The following is a 21,431-nucleotide window of genomic DNA, read 5'->3' as shown; positions in this document are numbered from 1 at the left end:
CCATGAGGTACAACAGGAAGCCCTCCCTGACTTTGTCCTCAGAGCAGAGTGGAGTTCCAGAACATGTGTTTTAGGAAGACCCCTCCAAGGGAACAATGCCTGAAATAGGTGATCCAGACCAGGACAAGACAGGGCGGGAACGGGACCAGTACCACCATCCTGAAGCTGGTCTATGATAGCCTAGCCAGTGGAGGGGCATTGTAGAGAACAATGCTAGGCTGGAGGCCACCACAGGGCGTCAGGGAGCTAGGGAGAACCATGTGGTAGCCAACCACTCCCTTGATGTTCCCTTGGCTGGAGCCCCAAGGAATGACACAGGTGTCCCAGGAAAAAAAATACTTTATTGGGGATGGATGGAAGACCCAAATCCATGGGAGGAGGCCCCAGAATAAGGCCGACGTAGCTACCTGAAGTTGGCACAAGCTACCCCGTCTTTAGGGGAGCCCAGCCATGACAAAACCTGCTCCGGTGACCCTCACAGCCTCCCCCCCCCCCCAGGAAAGATTGTGCAATTGCTGGGCATTGTCCTCGTCATAACACTTTAAGGTTTCCTAAGTTTGCCCAGCAATCTTCATCATAGTCGTCAACACTAATTCATCTGACAAGCACACGCACCAGACTTGGCCCCACCATCCAGTGGCAGGGTTTGCTGTGAGAGGTGAGGCAGGCAGGGACAGGAGGAGGGTCTCTGACAGTCCCTGGTGTGTAGCCTCCCAGGCAGCTCTTCCAGAAGGTACCTTCTTTCCCTGGCCTGGCAGACATAGCACCTCTCTTTTCTCATGGCCATTGCCCAAGGTTAGATTCAGGCTGGGGCTGTCCAGGTATAGCTCATGAGCACCCCCAGGTCTCAAAGACCTTTGCCAGGCTGGTCCCTGCTCCACAACCCCCGGCGGGTAGCCCAGGAGGCCACCAACTCACAGTTGTGATAGAGAAACATTCCTGAAAGGGTGAGGGCGATGCCCAAGTAGCTGAGAGCGCTGAGGTGACTGCCGAACAGGAGCCGGGACAGGATGAGGTTGCCCACAACTGTGAGGTTGCCCAGTACGTGGACGGTGAGGGCAGATGTGAGTGCCAGCAAGGAGAAGCTGGCCAGGTTGTAGACCACAGACAAGAAGCAGCTGAGCAGGACACAGGCCCAGAGGCGGGAGTCGGTGGGAGACAGCGGTGGGGCTGCGCCAGCCTCCAGTACCAGTGCTGCTCCTGCCAGCAGGCAGAAACTGGGCAAAGAAGTGGCATACAGCAGGGTCACGGCGTCCAGCCTCTCTTCCTGCAGCAGAGCACCTGCAACCAGGAGAGTGACTGTCATCAGCTGGTATAGAGACAGCACCCACTGAGCCAGCCCGGACCAGCCCCCTCCTCATGGCCCAGCCTCCCGGAAGCTGGCCCTGACTCTGAGCAGGGTTAGTGCCTCCTGCTCTGAAGTATGACTTGCAAGTGGTAGGAGTCAGGCCACCCCGGCTTGTGACCTGTGCCCATTCCTTCCTTACCGAGTTGATTAAAATGTGAAATTTTACAGAGGCAGCACATACAGAAGCCTTAATATGGTGAACGCTCAGGAAATGTTAAGAACAAGGTCTTTGCAGCTCCAGTCAGGAAGCAGGGGCAGAGCAGCAGAGGACCCAGTGCCTCCACTGCCAACTATAACAACAAAAGGGGAAGAAGCTGGGGGGGTGGGAGGAAGGCGCAAGTACAGAGGAGGAGGGAGAGGAAGAAGGAAAATGTCTAAGAAGATAGTTTTGAGTCAAAATAAAATGGTGGGAGCAATTGTCAAGCCTTTCACTTACAACCACGGGGATGACAAAGGGCCAACAAGCTGGTCATTGTTGGCTCTTGGCAGTCACTCATTGTTTATGATTATCAGAGGCTTTGTTTGTTTGCTTTTGTTTTCTGAGACAAATTCTCATGTAGCCAAGGGTGGCCTTGAACTCTTCATCCTCTTGTTCTCCCACTGTGTTGTTACCCACCCCCTAGAGCTGGTATTACAGGGTCTGGCTTGATAACCTGCATATTATCTTTTTTTTTTTAAACTACCAACAATAGTAGGGCTTGTCAAGATGAACCCAGAAGTACAAGAAAACCTTTTAGGTTTTCAACGAAAGGGGATCCTGCTGCCTACCCAAGCATGGCTGGCTGTGCCTATGTCCATACCAGCTTCTATAGAGCTGATTGATTCACACAATAAAAGCATGGCCACCATCGAAGGCCAACACAGCCTGGGTGAGATGTCCAGAGCCTTCTCGGAGTCAGTGGAGGAGAGTTAACACTTGATACTGGTGCCCTCTTGGGCCCCCAGATCGCTGTTTCCTGACACACACTTTCCAAGGAGCCCCACAGTGCTTACTCACGGCCCATGCTTAGAACAGGAAATGGTATTTATTCCTCTCTTAGTTCATTTTGCTGTTTGGGCTTGGTTCTCTAGGCAACAACAGTCTCTCCAGCTCATGCATTTCTAGAAACAGATGGATAGTCATAATGCCTCTGCTCATTCACTTCAAGTGCAGCACCCAGGGAGCTGTCCATGGCTTGGCTTTAAACAGTACAGGAAGGCTTCAGTTTCAGGTGGACTTTACTCTCAGGGGTACCCCTGCACATGCCCTGCACCCTGCCCAACCTCCCGGTCCCTGCAGCCCACAAAAGAGCAGTGATTCCTGTGGCAGAAGTGACTAACTCCTCAAATGTTAGCCTGTTGTCCTGACTTCTTCGTGACACCACCCTTGCCAAAACCTTCTCTGTCATCCTCTGATTTCCAAAGATTTTTTTTTTTTGCTTCCTTCTGGTGCTGGGGCCCAGAAAGCTCTCTATCACTGAGCCACACAGCCCCATATCCACCAAAGTAGGGATAGGGGGAGGCTGAGACAGGCTCTGTAACATTAAAAAATATCACACGTGTGTATGATGCGTGTATATGTATGTCGCATGCATGGAATTTGTGTGATGAAGGTATGGGTGTACATATGTGGACTATGTGAAGGTCACAGGGCAACCTGCAGGAGCTGGTCCCCTCCTTCCACTGTGGGTTCTGAAGATCATACTCAGGTCATCGTGCAGCAAATGCTTTCACGCACTGAGCAATCTCACTAGGCCTGAGACAAGGGCTTTCTGAGTAGCTTGTGCTGACCCAGAACACTCTGTAGATCCCAGGCTGGCCCACATGAGACATGTGACCCTCTTATCTCAGTTTCCAAAGTGATGGGATTACAGGCATGTGCCACCATGCCAGGCTTAAAAAGTGCTCTATTTTCTGCCTAAAGACAGAATCTGATTTTGTAGCTCCGGCTGGCTTTGAACTCACCATTCTCCCAGGATGCCAGGGTTGCAGGCATGCACCTCCACACCTGCCTCAAAGGTATTTTCATGTCAGCATCTGAACACATCCAACCTCTGCCACACACACAGAGTAGTGACCTCTTGGCGTATCCCCACTTTATCCCTTCCCTAGCTGTCACCTCTCTGCCTCAATCTCCTCATGGACAGGGGAGGAAGAGCACTTACACTCAGAGTACACACTCAGCACTGAGGCGGACACCGTTCTCTGAATCTGAGGACTGACAGGACCCTGCCACAGCCTGTGTCACATCCAAGGATGTCCTTTGCTGCTCCATCACCAGCATTGTGGCTGTAGAGTGCTCTCGGCAACCTCATCAAGCCCCTGCCACGCCTGTGCTCCCCTTGCATTCCATACAATTCTGTCTTGCAAAGTACAGTGCCCCACTCTCTGGGGGCTTAAAGGAAGTTCTGAAACGCAGGTGTGTGCAGATGATAACAGGCTCAGCAGGCTGGCACCTTGTTTCCTTGTCTCTCTGGGTCTGAGGGAGGCACTGCTCCATTCCATACATCCCCCTGTGCCTGCAGCCAGCCCAGGCTGTCTATGGCTGCCTGAGCTCTCTTTCTGGGCTCCTACCCCCTGCTCTCACACCATCTGCTTTCAGGGATGGAGCGAGCCAGCACCGGTACACACTAGCCTGTCCAAGAACCCTTAGCAAAACAAACTTCCTCTTTTTTAAAAAAAATCCATTCCCAAGCCTGGATCCAGCCACTCTCCCCATCTCTGCTAGGCTCCCAATTCTGAGGGGGACCCCCAGCTCTCTAAGTGATCTTTCCCAATCTGATGTCAATTGACATCACAACCATCAATTAGAGACATCATTTGGCACCCAGGCCAGGTGCTAGGACACAGAGATGACCCAGCATGAACCCTGACCACCCAGCAGAAGCAGATGGGAGGTCAATATGAACAAAATGGCCCACAGTTGGCAAAGTAAAGGGCATCGAACACACTGAGTCTAAGAAGTTGAGTCTTTTTTGTTTTTTTTTGTTTTTTTTTTTTCAAGACAGGGTTTCTCTGTGTAGTCCTGGCTGTCCTGGAACTCACTCTGTAGACTAGGCTGGCCTTGAACTCAGAGTCCGCCTGCCCCTGCCTCCCAAGTGCTGGAATTAAAGGCGTGCGCCACCACCGCCCGGAGAAGTTGAGTCATGAAAGAGAGGAGAGAACCAGCAGAAGCTAAGAGGTGAACATACCTGAGCACCCTGATGCTTGGCTGGCCACAGCCCCTCCTATAGGCAAGAGCTGCCCAGAGCCCGGTATGAGGAGTACTTGGCTCTGACAGGTGCAATGTGGGGCTGGAAGCCTGGCCTTCTCTGCCTGGTGTCCCTACCCAGAAAGGCTCTACAGAGTCAGGTTTCTCTGAACCACCTCAAGGCCCAACTCAGCTCATGTAACCTGAGGGCTAAAATAGAACTCTGTTTTCACCCGGCTCATGGCCTGGGGAGATAACGACAAGACCTTTGGGTCCCAGACAGAAGATGCCAGGCAGGGCTAAGGCCTCACTTTGCCATTCCTCACTGCAGGCTTCATCACCAACCATCGCTCAGCAGCCCTGGGGATCCCTTACTTTCTAACTCTCCTCCTTCTTCCTTGGCTTGGGTGGAGGGAGGGTAGAGCTATGACTCAAAGGCCCCTCAACTGCTCTGACAGGAAGTCAGCCTCCACCCCCTGGCACACTGGGGCTGGGCAGGGTGGGATACCTTACTTCTGCCCTGAGTCCTGCTGCTGCCCACCCAACCAACATTGTATCTTTAAGGGAAGAAATGTTTCAATTCGACAGAGCCAGCACCCAGTCTCAGACAAGACTTGGAGTCCTTGGGAGCCTTGGTGTGACAGTGGCCACAGCAGAGTAGCGGGAAGGTCACAGGCACCCAGGCTGAGTCTTCTCTTTACCTGGCTGCGTGAGGCAGCTAAGGGAGGGCCAAGGGGAGGGATTTGGTTAAAGTAACAACCAGTAGCCCGCTTTGGATAGCAAGATGAGGCATAACCCCACCCCAGCGTCTTCTCACTCTCTAAGATCTAGGCACAGCTCTCAGAGTGGGCGCAGGTCCGAGCTAAGCGAGTCCTATAGGAGTTCCCAGGGCTCTATTAGTGAGGACGAGGAGGACGAGACAGTTGGAGGCCTGTACTGGGAGAATGTAAAAGAAAAGCGACAGTTGGAGGCCCGGACTGGGAAGGAAAAACCTCTTGAGACTCAGAACCTTTTGCAGTCTGGGCAGCCGGCTGGTAAGTTCCCAAGGTAAGTTGGGACGATAAGGTCCTCCGTGAAGAGGCAATAAGGTCTCCGGGTTGGAGCAATAAAGACCTCGGAAGTAGAGGTTATAACTGAAAGTAAAAGAAAAACAACAAAAAAGGGTAACAAAAGTAACCATAGGCGCTTTGGAATCGCACCCAATCTTTCTGGCTCTCCAAGAGCTGTTACTGTCAAAAAAAATTTAGAAATCAAGAAAAGTACACTGGAGAGGTTCCTTAGTGAATGTGATATTGCTGCCCCTTGGTTCACGGTGTCTGGGAACCTCACCCTTTCATGCTGGGATAAGTTAGGGAAGAATCTAGATTTCTCCTGGGACCAGGGTATTTTGAAAGCAGGGGTAAGACCTGTGTGGAAGCTTGTTAGGAGTTGTTTGGAAGATCAGCGCTGCTGTAAGGCCGTGGAAGAAGGGAAAGCCGCATTCTCCTTTCAGGTTTCCCCTCAACAGTTGCCTTCAGCATGCAGCCCTATGCTGGGGTGGGGGAATTCAGCTTGGGAGATACTAGCCACCTGTTTCTGGTTAATGTTAACCCTGGCAGCAGCTTGGTATCCCTGGGAAGCCCAAGACCTTAGGGAACTAAAGAAAGCAGTGGCAGAGGATGACCCTCATTCACCCTGGGTAGAGACCATCCTTGAGGGCTTTGCCCACCAGGCTCTCACCCTCAGAGATTGGAAGGAAATGGTCAAGGCTGTGTTCCCCTCACCCATGTTCCTTAAATGGATGGCCTTTACCAGGAGGAGTGTGGAGTGCAGGGGGAACAGAACCAATGTTTCAATTCGACTGTTTAGAACAAATCCTCAGTTTATAGTTACTCCCCTCAGGATGGTTAATTTTACCTGGCTACAGAGAAACAGAGCATATAGCCTTGAAGAATTCTTGGGTGAGATTAACTGTCATTTTGGTCCCCATAGATGGATGAGCTCATTTTCTAGGTTAGAGTGGATGCCTCCCAGACTCTTTTTATCTAAACCTGATCCTAATTCTCCCCACAGTCTTTACTGATGGTGGGCAACTGAGATCCTCAGTGGTCGTCTATCCCTCTTTTGGGAAAAATGGTGAACCTGGACCTGTTAGTTCTAAGGTGTATGAGATAGAGGGGTCAGACCAATTTAAAGAGCTCTTCGCTGTAGTGATAGCATTGGATTCCATCCCTGGTATGTTTAATTTGTTTTCAGATAGTTTATATGTGGTTAACTTATTGCCCAGTTTGCCTAAAGCCCATATTAGGCTAGATTCTAATCCAATATCCCCTTTGATGATTGAAGCATGTACCCTCCTTAGACAAAGACAAAACCCTATTTATATTCAACATCTCAGAGGTCACCAAAATCTCCTAGGCTTTTTGTCAAAGGGAAACAACAGCCTGGCTGACTGGGCCGCATCTGGACTCCAATGTCACACTGTCTCGGAGGCCACCCACTTTCACCTCTTGACCCATACTAACTGGAGGGGCCTCCGTTATAGGTTCCCCCATATACCAGTCAAAGATCTTAAAAAGATTGTCCACACATGCAAGTCTTGCCAACTTTTCTTCCAGGTGCCTCCCCTCCAGACTTTGGAGAGCAACCCCCATGGACTTCGATCCAACCATTTATGGCAGATAGATGTTACTCATCATTCTTCTTTTAGAAAGCTTAAATATGTTTTTGTACCTGTTGATACCTTTTCCCATGCCTGCTGGGCTAAATGGGTCAGGTGGAGAGACCCACTGACTGGAGCTTGGAGAGGGCCAGACCCACTCTTGACAGCTAGAAGAGGGTTTGGCTGTGTTTTCCCCCAAAATGAGAAGTGGAAGGATGTGATCACGGGCATATGGCATGGTCCTGACCCAGCGTTGGCATGGGCGAGGGGATCTGTTTGTGTTTTTCCTCAGGATCGTTTGGAGCCTCTGTGGGTCCCTGAGCGATTGACATGGAAGTGCGCCACGCAGAATGGAGAGATCGTGCCCAAGAGCCCTGTGCACCCTTCTTCTTCTGTTCCTGGTGGAGAGCCAAGCGGAGAAGAGATGGAGGATCTTGGTGTTTCCAAGACCAATGCCAACACATAATGCTCGAGTGTTTCCTCACTTTTTTAGTACCAATAGAAGTTTAGTTAGAGGCAGGAAGGCGGAGCTTAAGAGAGGAGCTTAAGAGAGGCAGGAGCGGCAGAAGCCAGAAGGCAGGAGAAGTAGCAGTAGAAGCAGGAGGAGAAACACTGTTAAAAAAGGTTCCTGAAATAAACTGCTAAAGGGAAGAGTTCTCAGGTCGTGTCTTTCTTGCCGGAGGAGGAGGAGGACGCGACACCTTGGGACCCTGGGTCCATCACGAACCTCTTTGGCAGCACTCGGGAGGCTGAGTTAGGAGGATCACAAGTTTAAGGCCAGCCTGAGTGTCACAGCAGGATAGCCTTCCCTCCTCTGCCCCTCCCCCAGTAAAATACTCTCTTATTCGTTCCATGACCTGTGACAAGAAGACAAAGATGGAAATTGCCGTGACAACCTAGGATCAGTAGCCAGAACCAGATTCATCATATTGTAGCTCCTGGTTAACACTTCTCGGACTCTGATAAACCCCTGTGTTCCTAACCAGCTCAGGACCTTTCTGTTTTCCCTTTTCTTCCCTAGTTTATACTCCCTTGCCTTCTGGGTTCATAATCCTAGGACACACAGCTTAGACAGCATGGAGTCTGAATGGTGTGCTCAAATCTTGCCTCTGCTGCTCACTGGCACAAGGCCCAGGCTCTGCACGTCTGTCAAGTGGGGGATAATAAAGTGCTTGCTTCAACGAGAGGCAGTAGGATGGAGTGGAACAAAAGGAGTTATAGAAACGTTTCACCAACAGCTGTTATTAACTATGCCTCTAAGGCTTAAGTTTGAGGCCTGAACTCACTGAATTCTCTCTGAGCCTTGTCTGTAAAAAAGAGATCACTGCCGCCCGCCCCCTTCACAGGAACATCACGGCCACCACACACCCCACCTCCTCAGATGGAGACCCAAGCACTCACTCTGTTGAACAGACTTGAAGCCTCGGAGGCAGGTGGCCACCAGCAAGAAGCCACAACCAGCTGGAGGTGCCCGGAGCTCTCCAGCCAGACTGCATGCAGCCCCTAGGCAGAGCGGGCCCATGGCAGCAAACTGCAGAGGATGGTGTCTTCGACCAAGCAGCAGCGCAGACAAGGCCAGTGTGAACAGTGGTGTGGTGGTGGTGGCCAGCTGTGCTAGGTCCAAGGGAACAGTGCTCAGGCCCACGTTGCCACACGCCATGGAGGTACCGAAGGTGAGGCTGAGCAACAGCACCCGGCGGTGGATGCTGTGCGGCATGGGTCGCTGGGCCGCCCAGTGGCACGCCAGGGCAGCTGCCAGCATGTGCAGTGCCGAAAGTAGCAGGGGCCGTCCGAAGCCATGCACTGTGAAGATCCACTTGTTGAGGCTTGACATACTGGCTCCTGCCAAAAGCCACACCAGTGCTGCCACAACCACTCTCGCCGGAGCAGGCTGCCCAAGGACCCGAGGTTTGTCTGGAGGCCACTTGGGGCGGCCATGCTCCTGGGCACTTCCAGCCACAGCTATTGCTTCGGCTGAGGTCATCCTGCCTTCATGGTGCTCCAGTGGGCAGCGGCACATCCGCACCAGTGGGGCTGGGGCAGGAGGCAGGTTTTCCAGGGACTCGTTGAGCCAGGTCCTGGAGAGGGCACCACTTCAGGGGCTAGACTCTGAGCCAGCCAATAATTCTGGTTCCGTCAGGGAAGAAGGTCTTGGCTGCTAAGATGCCGGACTGGTTGGTGCCCACCCAAGTCTCGTAAGCGCTGGGCACCTCCCGCACCGGGGTGGGGGGGGTCTTCTCCTCCGCGCCCCGAGCTCACGCGATGCTTTTACACGGAATCCGTTCGTCTTTTTCCATCTTTGGTCCCCAGACTGTCAGGATGAGGACACTGACTGACCCCCGACCTCCTGCGTGTTTGGTGCTCAGGCCGTGACCAGGCCACGCGGGGTCGATTAGTATTTCGAGCGTGGGAACAGAGGTCACAGCCGCCGCTCCCCTCCCCCAGCCCCCTTCGCCTCTTACTGGGCCCGGAATAGACGCCGATAGACCGGCGGACGCGGCACCGCGAGCTCGGACCGGCTGCAGCAGCTGCTCAGGCTGCTCTGGCTGCGCGGCTCGGCTCCCGCGGTGGATCTGGCAGCTTCGGGGCGCGGGGCTCTAGTCTCTCCCAAGCGCGCCCGCGCGGCTCCGCGCCCCCGGCCCCGCCCTCTCCGCCGCTTACCGAAGCTGCTCTCCACCCGGAAAGTTGGGCTCAGCCCGGGCCCCACCCACAAGGACCAGCCCGGGAGCCCGGGAGCCCGGGGACGCCTAGCCCCTCCCACAGCCTTTGCGGCTCCCGGCTTGGCTTGCGCAGCTGCGTCCCTTAGTGGAGAGTGTGGGCTGTACCAGCCACCAACGGGAATCCGGATTATCTCCAGCGCCAAGAAGAGCCTTCCTTAAAGACTGTGCTGTAAATCCGGTGCTGGAAACCCTGGGCACCCTGCAGAGCCCGTCCCAAGAGCTGTCTGTCGTCGTGGTACGTCTGTCGTCTGACGTCGAGAAGCAGGGCGTTGAAGTAAGACATACCACATCACCTGATCCCAGACCGCAAACGTCTCCTTGAGATCTTGGAATTCAACGGAGCTAGACCACGTGGTCCCTTAAGGCTGCCTCATCTTGTTCCGCCTCCATTCCCCTCCAGATCTTTTCTAACCCCCGTCGTCCCCCTCAGGCCAGGGCGGCGCCCCCTCTGGGGCAGCAGAAGGGGAAATGAATCACCAAAGCTAACCACAGCTTCGGGAAGCAGGGTACCGCGGGCCGGCATCCATCCTGAGCTAGCCGACTTTGTATACAGCTCCCTAGGCACTCCGAGGTGACTCACAGCTGGGTTTTCTGGGGCCCACCCGGCAGAATCCTGGATGGTTCTCGGGTTTCCCATCCGAAAAAATAGATTTTCTTTGAATTCAGGTTAGGGTAAGCAGCTGAAACCCAGGGGCCGGTTCCCAGCCCAACGCGTGAACAAGAATCGAGGTCCATCCTGGACTAGTTTCTTTCCGGTAACTGGATTTCTGGGCTCTGTTGTCAAACAAGTCCTGGATGACAACCTGCCTAGAGGAATAAGATCGCAAAGCGAGACTGTGTAGCCCGGCCCGCAGCGCCCTCTGGTGGTCATGACCCCGCACGGTTGCAAGCGTTCCTAATCTCTTCACAATAAAATTCAGGTGAAAATAAGCCAGTCCCACCGACCTAAATCAGATCTCTGTCCCAGATAAACCAGGAATCTGCGTTGTCACACTTGCCTCCGATGAGTCCGATGTCTGCGGGAACCCGTAGATCGCTGCTGAGTAACCCAAGTTGAAGGGCAGAGAGTGTAAGTAGGAGACTTCCAGGGAGAGAACCAAAATCTGGGGCATTTAGATAGTTTTTCCAAGAAGAGTTATGGAAGGGAAACTGAATCAGTCCCCCCCCCCACACACACACACAACACTTTTTTTTAAAAAAGAGGAATCTGGGCTATATTCCTCTGGGATTTTTAATCCATTCCAATCCAGTGGTGTGTATGTCTGTATGGGAGTGTTGAGATTGCAAGCACGTGCCACTGCTCACTTCTGTGCCCATTTTTAAAAAAAGATATTTTATGTACATCGGCATTTAGCCTGTCTGTCTGTATGTATGTATGTATGTCTGTATCTATGCATGTATGTCTATGTGAGGGTGTTGGATCCCCTGAAACTGGAGTTACAGACAGTTGTGAGCTGCCATGTGGACGCTGGAAATTAACCTGGAGTTTCTGGAAGAGCAGTCAGTTCCCCTACTGCTGAGCCACCTCTCTAGCTCCTTGAACAATTTCTTTTTTAGATATTTTATATGAATGAGTGATTTGCCTACCTGTGCGTGTGTGCACCATGCGCATGACTGGTGCCCGCAGAATCAAAAGGGCATCAGATCTTCCGGATCTGGAGTTACTAAGTGATTGTGAACTACCATGTGGGTACTAAAGACCAAGTTTAGGTCCTCTGCAAGAGCAGTAAGTGCTTTTAACCACTGAGCCATCTCTAGCCTCTGAAGCCCATTTTAACCTGTCTTAACATCAGAACACAGGGCTCTCAGTAGGAAGGTATTTGCATGTGGGTAAATGGAGAGTCAGGAGGCCCAGATTCAGGGACATCACTAGGGTAGAGGGCTCGTTCACCTTCCTTGGGGTCTACTCAAGATCTCAGAGCAGCCTGTGCTTCCCACAGCACCCCTCAAATCTGAGCCCTGCTGTGTGAGGGGTCCAGCTCTCTGCGAAGCCAGTAGTGCAGCAAACACTTCTGAGGGAAGCTGGGAAGCAAAAAGGAACCCATCCCTAGTGACTGTGCTGCACATGCTAAGGCCCGGGCTGTTTTCCTTAGGGCTTCAAGCCTGACCAGGTCATTTCTATATTTGGGATCTAGTGTCCTGTATGTGACCTATGAGGAGACCACAGTCACAAACACACCATAAACCAGAGCACCATCCCACAGCTGAGTCAGAAACGAGGCTGGAGAGGTGCTGCTGACGTAGGCGACACAGCACAGAGTTTTTGATTGCCCTTGAGGTTAGTGGGTGGAGTCTTTTGGGCAAATACAGGTTTGTTTTAGTTTTTGTTTGAGACAGTTTTGCTGTTTTTGTTTTGTTGGGGGTATTTTTTTTTAATTATGTATTGATGTATATGAGTACACTGTCTTCAGACACACCAGAAGAGGACATCGGATCCCATTACAGATGGTTGTGAGCCACCATGTGGTTGCTGGGAATTGAACTCAGGACCTCTGGAAGAGCAGTCAGTGCTCTTAACCACTGAGTGAGTCATCTCTCCAGCCCTTGTTTTTGGTTTTTTGTTGTTGTTGTTGTTTTGTTTTGTTTTTTCCAAGAGAGGGTCTTTCTGTGTAGCCCTGGCTGTCCTGGAACTTGTTCTGTAAATCAGATTGGCCTTGAACTCACAAAAATCTGCCTGCCTCTGCCTCTCCAAGCACCAGGATTAAAGGTGTGCGCCACCACCATCCATCTTGAGACAGAGATAAATAGCCAAGCTGGTCTCAAATTCTTTCTGCAGAAAAGGATAACCCTAAGGACCCAAGAAAGCTGACCCAAGAAAGGACACAAGGAGCTGAAGGGTTTGCAGCCCCTTAGGACGAACAACAATATGAACTAACTAGTTCCCTCAGAGCTCCCAGGGACTAAATCACCAACCAAAGAGTACACATGATGGGACTCATGGCTCCAGCAGCATGTGTATAGTAGAAGATGGCCAAGCCGGTCATCAATGGGAGGAGAGGCCCTTGGTCCTGTGAAGGTTCTATGCCTCTGTGTAGGGGAATGCCAGGGCCAGGAAGTGGGAGAGGGTGGGTTGGTGAGCAGGGGGAGGGGGGAGGGAACAAGTTTTGTTTTTTTTTTTTGTTTTGTTTTGTTTTTTACCCCCAGAGGGGAAACTGGGAAAGGAGATATCATTTGAAATGTAAATAAAGAAAATAGCTAATAAAAAATTACTTTACATAAAAAAAAGGATAACTCTAAACTTCTGATGCTTCTGCCTCTATCTCCCAAGTGCTGGGATTTGAGGTGTGTGCCACGAAGCCTGACTATATAGTGCTAAACTCGGGGCTTTGTGCATGCTAGGCAAGCACTGAAACCATGGAACAAAGTCCCTCAGCCATCAAATAGTGTTTAGTTCTTGTTCCATGCAGTTCTGGGAACAGAACCCAAGGCTTTGTGCATTCTGAGCAAGTGTTCTGCTACTCAGTACAGCCTCAGTCCCCAGCAAATATCCCTTGGTCCATCAGGGTCAGCAGCCATATCTGTGTCATGTCTCCTGCCTGACATCACTTTCTATAGTGACAATGCCCAGTTTGGGACCTTGGGTGAGTCCCTGGTTTCCCCATATTTATTGCGAGAGATAAAAATGCTCACAACCCACAGGGCTGTTTCACACAATATTTAGAAAGATGTAGTCACCTCTGCTTATGCCAGCTCACCACGTGATACACAGGAGAGTAATCACAACTCCTGCTGGATTCCCCAGAGGTCTCTGCTCCCCCTTCCCCCATGCAATGAACATGAAGCGCCAGGACACTGCATCCATGTAAGGTAAATCAAGGCTTTAATTGTGTTGGGAGGCCCTGCTGAGGGCCAAAGGCTGCCTCATGACCAGCTCTGGGACCACCACCCTCATAACAGAGAGCAGGGGTTGAGTGTGCGGGTCAGAACCACAGCCCCTGGGCCATGGAGGTCCTTCTGCGGGATCCCAGTCCCAGAGCAATGGTGCTCACAGCACCCATAGCCAGCAGACTTCTTTATGTAGAGGAAGTCAAGGGGAGCCTGTCCCTCCAACTACAGGGTAAAGACCTGTGGCATCGGGCAGGGCCAAACCCAAACTAGCACCCTCCCTAGAGGAGGTTTTTCCCCTTCCTGCTCCCAGGTGGGCAGTGGCTTAGGTCCTTTTTGAGAATATAGCTGAGGTGATCTGGGGGACATTGTTCCAAGTGCACTTGAGGTGGCAGCAGGGTCCACGAAGAGATCAGGAGGGAGCCTAGGATTACCATGTAACTAGCCGCAACTCAATGGTTTCCCCATTCTGGGGTTTGTAGTCAGCAATGCCTGCAGAAAGCAATGAAGCAAGGGGTTAGCAAGGCAATGTCCCACCCTGTCCCACCACATCATGTGACCACCACCCTGAAGCCACATCTGTAAGACCCACTCAGGGTTTGGTGGTGGGAAGCTGGGAGCTGTCCAGAGCCAGCCAGAACCAGGATCCCTCAGGCCACAGGCTCATACAGCAGAGAAGGTACCCCCAGTGGGTAGACATGGGACTAAGAGCTGGATAACAGGGATGGAAACCAAGGCAGTACCTGCTTGGCAGGGTCAACATCTTCAAAATGGAGTTGTCAGGCAAAGGGACTGGCTCCAGAGGGTGTCACGAATGAGTGTCCCAGAGAGCAACCCTTCAGTCCAGGAGAATAGCTGGCTTCAAGTCCCACATTCTCATTGGAGAAGGGGGAAGATAATAAAACCTGCATCCAGGCTGGGCGTGGTCAGTGGAAGATCCACTGCCTGGCAGGCCTAAGACCCTAGTTCATTCTTAGTTCCAGATTTATTATTTCCAAATTAACAATTGGCCCATAACCATCTATAATGTGGTCTGGTGCCCTCTTCTGGCACGCAGGTGTACATGCAGGCAGAGCATTCACTGACAGTAAATAATAAATTTAAAATAATAATAATAATAATAATAATAATAATAATAATAATAATAATAGGTTTTTAGGAAAAAATCCCTTTTAAAATTTAGAACTTAATTTCTGGGTAGTGAAATGCAAGCTTTTGTGTCTTGGACTCTCCACAACAACTTCCATAAAAACTCTTAATAATTCAGTTCAATATTTTGGATCCAACTTTGAGCATGATTGGTTTTCTGATGCTGAAGCCCAGGAAGGCTCAAGGGAAAGTCTGGGCTGGGTTAGTGCAGCCTCGCTGCTCGGTCAGGACTTGGGTAGGAGGCGTATCCAGGGAGCAGGCTACAGACTCACCTTGCAGCAAGGGGCTGTCAGGGGCTCGGAGGAGCTGCCAGTATTCTCGATCCCCAGCTTCTTTCCCTAGTACAGATGTCAGGTAGGGGCCTGACAAGGAGGCCTGGGTCCCATACCTAGAAAATAGAAAAGTAGCTGCTGTCCCCAAGGAGGAAAGCGGAGTCAGCAATAGCAGCAGATCCTTCCTCTCTCAGGGCCAGCTCTCTCCTAGCACTTCCGTGCTGTGGTCAGGAACAAACTAGAAACCCCTGGAAAGAGAGGTCGTTGCCATCAGATTGGCCAGTGGGCATGTCCTTGGGGCATTGTTTTGATTGATGGTTGACTATGGGCAGCCTCTACCCCCCTCTGCCAGACTCCTTAACCCCCAAGAGCTTACCCACTCCTTGGTTTGATCCACTGTACAAACTATGGTAGCACACACCCCTAGTCTCAGGACTAGATGGTTGAGATGACCCTCAGCTACCCAGCAAGGTAAAAAAGAGGGGGTTCAGGGTGTGGCTTAGTGTCAAGTTCTACCTCCAGGATCACAAGTGGCACAAACGCCAGAAAACTACTTTGGTGATTTAGACAAAGAGAAAGTACAGTCACCCCTTCACACCTTCAGAAGATTGGGCCAAGGCCCCAGACAAATACAAAATCCAGAAATGTGCAAGTCTGCCCTATGAACTGGCGGGGTGTTCACACAAGCTCCTGGGCACGCCTTCCTGCGAGCCTTACCTCACCACTAAGTTATCTATAATATCTAATACAATTAAACGCTATGTGGGTGGTTGTTTCGATGTAGTGTCAAGCAATTAATCCGTGTGTTCAGCAAATTTGCAAATCTGGTAGAGATGGACTGTTTAAGGGATGTCAAGGAATAGCCCTTTTCATTCTTTAACAGGGGTGTGTGTGTGTGTGTGTGTGTGTGTGTGTGTGTGTGTGTGTGTGTGTGAAGAGGGCCTTGGATCCCCTGGATCTGGAGTTACAGGCAATGCTGAGCCCTGCTAGTGGATGTTGGGAACTGCACTTGGGTTCTATAAGAACAGCACAGCTCTTAATTGCCAAGCAGTCCAGCCACAACAACAGCCCTTTTCTTTTTCTTTTTTCTTTTAGGTTTTTTGTTTTTGTTTTTGTTTGTTTTTTGTTTTGTTTTGTTTTGAGACAGGGTTTGTCTGTATAGCCCTGGCTATCCTGAAACTTTCTCTGTAGGCCAGGCTGGTCTTGAATTCAGAAATCTGCCTGCCTCTCCCTCCTGAGTACTGGGATTAAAGGCATGTGCCACCACTGCCCCACCATGAACAACCTTTCAATGGTCATCCCTTAACTCCAAGGCCCTCCATGGCTGCCCTGGGCCACTTCTCTCCACATCTGTCTGTCTGCTGTGAAATTCGGTGCCTCTAATGTGGTCTCCCTGTCTGGCCCCTGAACTCATCTCAGGCAGCCCTCCACTCTAGCAGAAGAACTTCTCAGATTGACATCCATGGGTGGCATGTTAGAGGCCCTCAAAGACCTGACTAAAAAGCCTGGAATTCTATTTTTTCTACATTTTGATTCAGTATCCAAACACAAATACTGAGAGGGGGAGAGAGAAGGGGAAGGAGAAGAGGAGGAGGAGATGAAGGAGAAGAAAGGAAGGAAGGGAGGGAGGAAAGGAGAGAGGGAGAGAGGGAGGGAAGGAGGAAAGAAGGAAGGAACGAACGAACGAAGGGACTTTACATTGGGTAAACACTTTAGTGCCTCTAAGTGACATGATGAAAGTGACTTAGTGACTTGGTGCTGTTTCAGGACTGAAAGTTCAAGGCCAGCCTGGGAACATAATGAGACACTTGATAATTAATCTTGATTATCAGCTTACTTGGATTTAAAGTCACCATGGAAACAGATTTCTGGGTATATTTGGGGAGGGGAATTTCTAGATTAGTTTAATTGAAGGAAGAAAGACCCACTCCAAATCTGGGTGATCCCATCACATGGACTGGGTCATTTGCTGAGAGGGAGGAAGAGAGGACTGTGAACAGTGGCTCTCATCACTGAGCTTTCCCAACTGTGAACAGGACACCGTGTCCCACCTCGATGACCTCGGAGCCCAAACCAGCTTCTCTCTGCACTTTGCTTCAGTAAGGTCTTTTGTCACAGCAACGAGACATGTGACTAATGTAGACCTCACTTCCAAATGAAAAGTTAAAATCTGATAGTTCAATAATAGAGCTCTCGCTTAGCCTGCAAAAGGCTCTAGATTCAATCCTCTGTGGAGAGAGGAGGGGATATGTCACTTAACCTGGGAAGTGGGGCAGTTTTGTCCCTTAAAGACAGTGGCCTTTGATCCCAGCACTCAGGAGGCAGACGCAGGTGGATCTCTATGAACTTTTGAGGCCAGCCTGGTCTACAGAGTGAGTTCCAGGACAGCAAGAGCTACACAGAGAAACCCTGTCTTGAAAAACAAACAAAAAAGACAGTGGTATTTACACAGCTGTGTTCTATGAATTCCTGGTCCAAATGACCAAACAGTCCCCAGGTCGCTTTCCTTGGAACTCTTGTTGGGAACATTTCCCAACAAGAAGACTGTAGCAGAGATTTCTCAAGATGAGGCAAGAATCCAGAGGAGAGAGCAGGCTGGAAGGAAGGACTCAGCTGCTCTGAGCCAGCATTAACCCTGGGAGGCACATTCATCTCCACGCTTGGCCAGGACCCAGCAGGAGCAGCAACTAAGCTTTGCTTATTCTCAGGCTTGCCACATCTCAAGGGACAAGTGTCTACCTTCTCAGAGTTAGTAATGGCAAGATTTTGTTGTTGTTGTTGTTGTTGTTTTTGAGACAGGGTTTCTCTGTGTAGCCCCGGCTGTCCTAGAACACACTCTGTAGACCAGGCTGGCCTCAAACTCAGAAATCCGCCTGCCTCTGCCTTCCAAGTGCTGGGATTAAAGGCATGCGCCACCACTGCCCAGCGTGGCAAGATTTTATCAAGGTTATTTGATACAATTAATCTTCCAGGAACTCTCACTAATACCAAGCATTAAACCTACACAAAGCATGCCCAGCAGTGATCATAGGCTCCTCACAGTGGCCCTGTGAAGAGGAGGAATGTTCCACATCCTCACTTAATAACTGTCCTGGCTCACTAGCCTGGGGTCATTGGGGAGTGGTTGGAGAATGAGGAACTGGGATTCCAAGTTTGAGTCTTGATGGCCGTGGTGGTCCATAGCTTCCACCACAGACCAAACACCACAGGTCCAAAACACAAGCCAGAAAGGAGTGGAGAAGATAAACATAGAAATTAAACCAAAACTTCTCCCAAGAAACTCCTCTGGTCCTCATCCTTCCCATGATACCATTTCAAGCATGGAGGCCTGAGGAGAGTGAGGGCTAGGATGAGGGATGGGGAGCCTCACGTGAATCCTCCGACGTCTTGCGCCATCTTCAGGACATCTTCCAAGGAGGACCCAGCAAAGACAAAAAATGTTTGTTCGTATGGTGGCAAGACACTGGAGACCTTCAGTGTGACACTGATGACTTCTGAGATGTGGACGGGGTCCTCAACAGCAGGCGCCAGCATGACTATGCCAGGGAGAAAGGAAGAAGCAGCTGTCGTGAGGATCGGGAGCCTGGATATGAGTCCTTACTTCCTTACGGACACCTTGTCCAAGTGGCCAACGGCCTTCCCTCAAAAGAGCTCAGTCAACGGCATGAACACCTGTTGGGCTGAAACCTGGGTTCTCATCCCAGCCTCCTTGGCCCTTAGCCTCCATATCCTCTTGCAGCCCAAGCCTGAGCTCCTTGCTGGTGTCTCTGCTTCTTGCCTCTTTCCTATCTGACACACTGTACCTCAGAGGATCCTTTCTGCATTTGTTCAAGTCACGTCCTGGTCACCCCTAACAGACACATCTTCTTTCTCTGCATTTTTCTACTATGCCTGTTCATTCTCCCAGACCTACTTTCTCCCATGATGCCCCTGCATCACTGGGCTCTGTGCCTCTACATTGGCCTTCTCTGCTCCTTTGTCTTCTCTCATTTCCTGACAAGTCCTTGGGTATCAACAGTAACCAAATGTGTCTCTCCACCCATTAAGTCATTTACTCATCTGTGATGATCTCATTTTTCAACCTGACTGGATCTAGAATCAACTAAGATACACGTCTCTGGGTATTCGTGAGTTAGATTTTCTTGATCAGATTGAGCTTTCAAAATGGGGAAGACCCTTGTGAATGTGGGCAGCACCTTTCAGTGGCAGATCAGACAGAAGGACATGGATGAAGGAAGCTGCTTTTTGGCGGCTTGCCCTCACTCTATCTACTTTTTCTGCCCTGTTTACAGCATTCCTTTGCTGATATTAAAACCAACTTCTTCACACTTCCAAAGTAGACAGAAGGCTAGCAGCTTTCCAGAATCCCTCAGGTCTCCTGCATCACAGTGGGACTGTGGAGACATCCAGCTCCACAGACTGAGGCTGATTCTCTGCCTCTCCAGAGTGAGAGAGCCACTGTGGAACTATCTGTACCATATATCGTATGCCAATCAAATAAATCATCCTATTAGTGCTGCTCCTTTAGAGTACCGTGGCTAATACACTCCGACGTCCACTTGCTTAAACATTTCCACAGTGGGTATCACACAGTGGGTACCACCCAGAGAACTTATTTGTCTGTGTCTACAACATGAGCATCAGAAGGCTGGGTCCTCATTTTAGCTGCTGTGTCCTATGCAGACCCCCATGCTCATGTTGGCTCAGCAAAGCATAACTGACTGACCACCCATCACTGGGATCCTCAAAGAATAGCTTATCTCACTCAGGAGACAGAAAGGGCTCAGCTACCCCTGGGTGCCTGGCAGTCTGGGAAGATAAGATCCAAGTAGGTCTTGTGGTTCAGGATGGGTAGCAGCTGGGAAATCATCAGAGGATTCTGGAAGGCCCCATCCTGTAGGCTGAGCAGCAGGGATGCCCCTGCCTTGAGGCATGCTGTGCCCAGCCCTACCCCAGAGGCAGGAGAGGCCATCAGCATCTGTGAGGAAGAGAAGGTCATAGGTCAGCCACTGGGAAGGAACCAGGTCCTCCAGCCTCTAACTAGCCCGCCCACTGGCCTGCCATTGACCCGCTAAGAGGTCATGGCTCCAGAGTCCCTTTCCTACCTGTAGTGCCAGTGGGGTGCTATAGATATTTCCAAAGTAGCCCTCAGGGGCCTGGGCCTTCAGGATCTTCTCTCGAACTGTCTTGATAGCCATGGTGATCCGTGGACTCAGATCAGAGTTGAAATTGAATCGCTCCAAACAGGTGAAGGCCAAGCCAGCCATGGCTTCTGTGTCTAGGGGGATAGGACCTAGTATGAACTGGATAGCTTGATAAGACCAGACTAGATGGGTTTGGGGCATTCAGGATCATATACGGTACCAATTCAGGTGATCTTCCCAGGGCTCCCCTGCTCCTAAAACTGGGCACACTAAGCCCCAGAAGACCTCTCAGACCTAGACAAACTGAGTTGGTTGGTCACTGAGTGGCTTGAGAGCAGCAGGTCAGATGGACAGACTGAAGAAGAGGGTCCCAAGAGGATGGATTCTACAGTCTGCTCCTAAACCAGGACGCACATTAAGACCACAGATGGAGCTTTATTTTATTGATTAATTATTAATTCATATTGGCTTTGTAGTGTTGAATATTAAATTTAGGACCTAGGTAATCTAGGCCTATTAAATTTAGGCATACTAGGTACTAGCTACTGAGCTACATCTCCAGCCCCCTTGGAGAGTTAGATGCCAACAGCCGCCCTATCTACCCTCAGGCAGTCTAATTTAATTGATAAAGGGAGCTGTCAGGGCCTGGGAATTTTTTTGTTTTTTGTTTTTTTAGACTTTTCGAGACAGGGTTTCTCTATGTAGCCCTGGCTGTCCTGGTACTCACTCTGTAGTCAGGCTGGCCTTGAACTCAGAAATCCTCCTGCCTCTGCCTCCCAAGTGCTGGGATTAAAGGCGTGCGCCACCACCGCCCAGCAGGCCTGGGAATTTTTAAGATTGCCTCTTCCCTATAGGCAACAATAATGTGTCCATTGTGTTTCTCTACAAGCCTCTGAAACAAGTCTTTCATTGACAGAGGTCCTGGTGCCTTTTTCTCTCTAGGCAATCATCTACCAATCACACACACACACTTCCTACTCCATCCTGCCCACCAGACATGAGGCCTGATTCACTCACAGAGGCCCAGGCCTAGTAGAGACCTTGAATCGTGATGATTAAAAAATGGATCTGGGGCTGGAGAGATGGCTCAGTGGCTAAGAGCACTGACTGCTCTTCCGAAGGTCCTGAATTCAAATCCCAGCAACCACATGGTGGCTCACAAC

The 21,431-nt window shown here is 50.7% G+C and overlaps 2 protein-coding genes across 3 annotated transcripts in view; both read right to left on the bottom strand.

Annotated features, from left to right (window-relative positions):
* Window positions 1-319: 319 nt before the first annotated feature.
* Slc35e4 (solute carrier family 35 member E4) lies at window positions 320-10,665 on the bottom strand. The gene is made up of 2 exons (XM_031341946.1): window positions 8,560-10,665; window positions 320-1,281 (listed from the first exon to the last, which is right to left on the bottom strand). The coding sequence occupies exons 1-2, from the start codon at window positions 9,176-9,178 to the stop codon at window positions 848-850; spliced, it is 1,053 nt and encodes a 350-aa protein (XP_031197806.1). The 5' UTR covers window positions 9,179-10,665; the 3' UTR covers window positions 320-847.
* Window positions 10,666-13,675: 3,010 nt separating this feature from the next.
* Window positions 13,676-21,431, bottom strand: part of Tcn2 (transcobalamin 2) — a 15,708-nt gene continuing 7,952 nt past the window's right edge. For both annotated transcript variants that reach the window (XM_031340363.1, XM_031340364.1), the window contains exons 6-10: window positions 20,230-20,402; window positions 19,916-20,102; window positions 18,495-18,660; window positions 15,125-15,240; window positions 13,676-14,195 (exon numbers count right to left, since the gene is read on the bottom strand). In XM_031340363.1, coding sequence (XP_031196223.1) covers window positions 14,134-14,195; window positions 15,125-15,240; window positions 18,495-18,660; window positions 19,916-20,102; window positions 20,230-20,402 — 704 coding nt within the window. In that variant the 3' untranslated portion in view covers window positions 13,676-14,133. The remainder of the gene's footprint in view (window positions 14,196-15,124; window positions 15,241-18,494; window positions 18,661-19,915; window positions 20,103-20,229; window positions 20,403-21,431) is intronic.

The sequence above is a fragment of the Mastomys coucha genome, unplaced genomic scaffold, assembly GCF_008632895.1.
Source record: "Mastomys coucha isolate ucsf_1 unplaced genomic scaffold, UCSF_Mcou_1 pScaffold22, whole genome shotgun sequence".
Taxonomy (NCBI): Eukaryota; Metazoa; Chordata; class Mammalia; order Rodentia; family Muridae; genus Mastomys; species Mastomys coucha.
The sequence above is the reverse complement of the archived record's forward strand: the minus strand, read 5'-3'. Positions and strand labels throughout refer to the sequence as shown.

What these genes read in the sequence shown, in the direction of transcription:
- Slc35e4 (XM_031341946.1), bottom strand. Translation starts at nt 9,178, where the DNA reads ATGTGCCGCTGCCCACTGGAGCACCATGAAGGCAGGATGACCTCAGCC. An exon ending in CTTCAAGTCTGTTCAACAGA is followed by an intron (nt 1,282 to 8,559) that starts GTGAGTGCTTGG and finishes TCCTGGTTGCAG; the next exon opens with GTGCTCTGCTGCAGGAAGAG.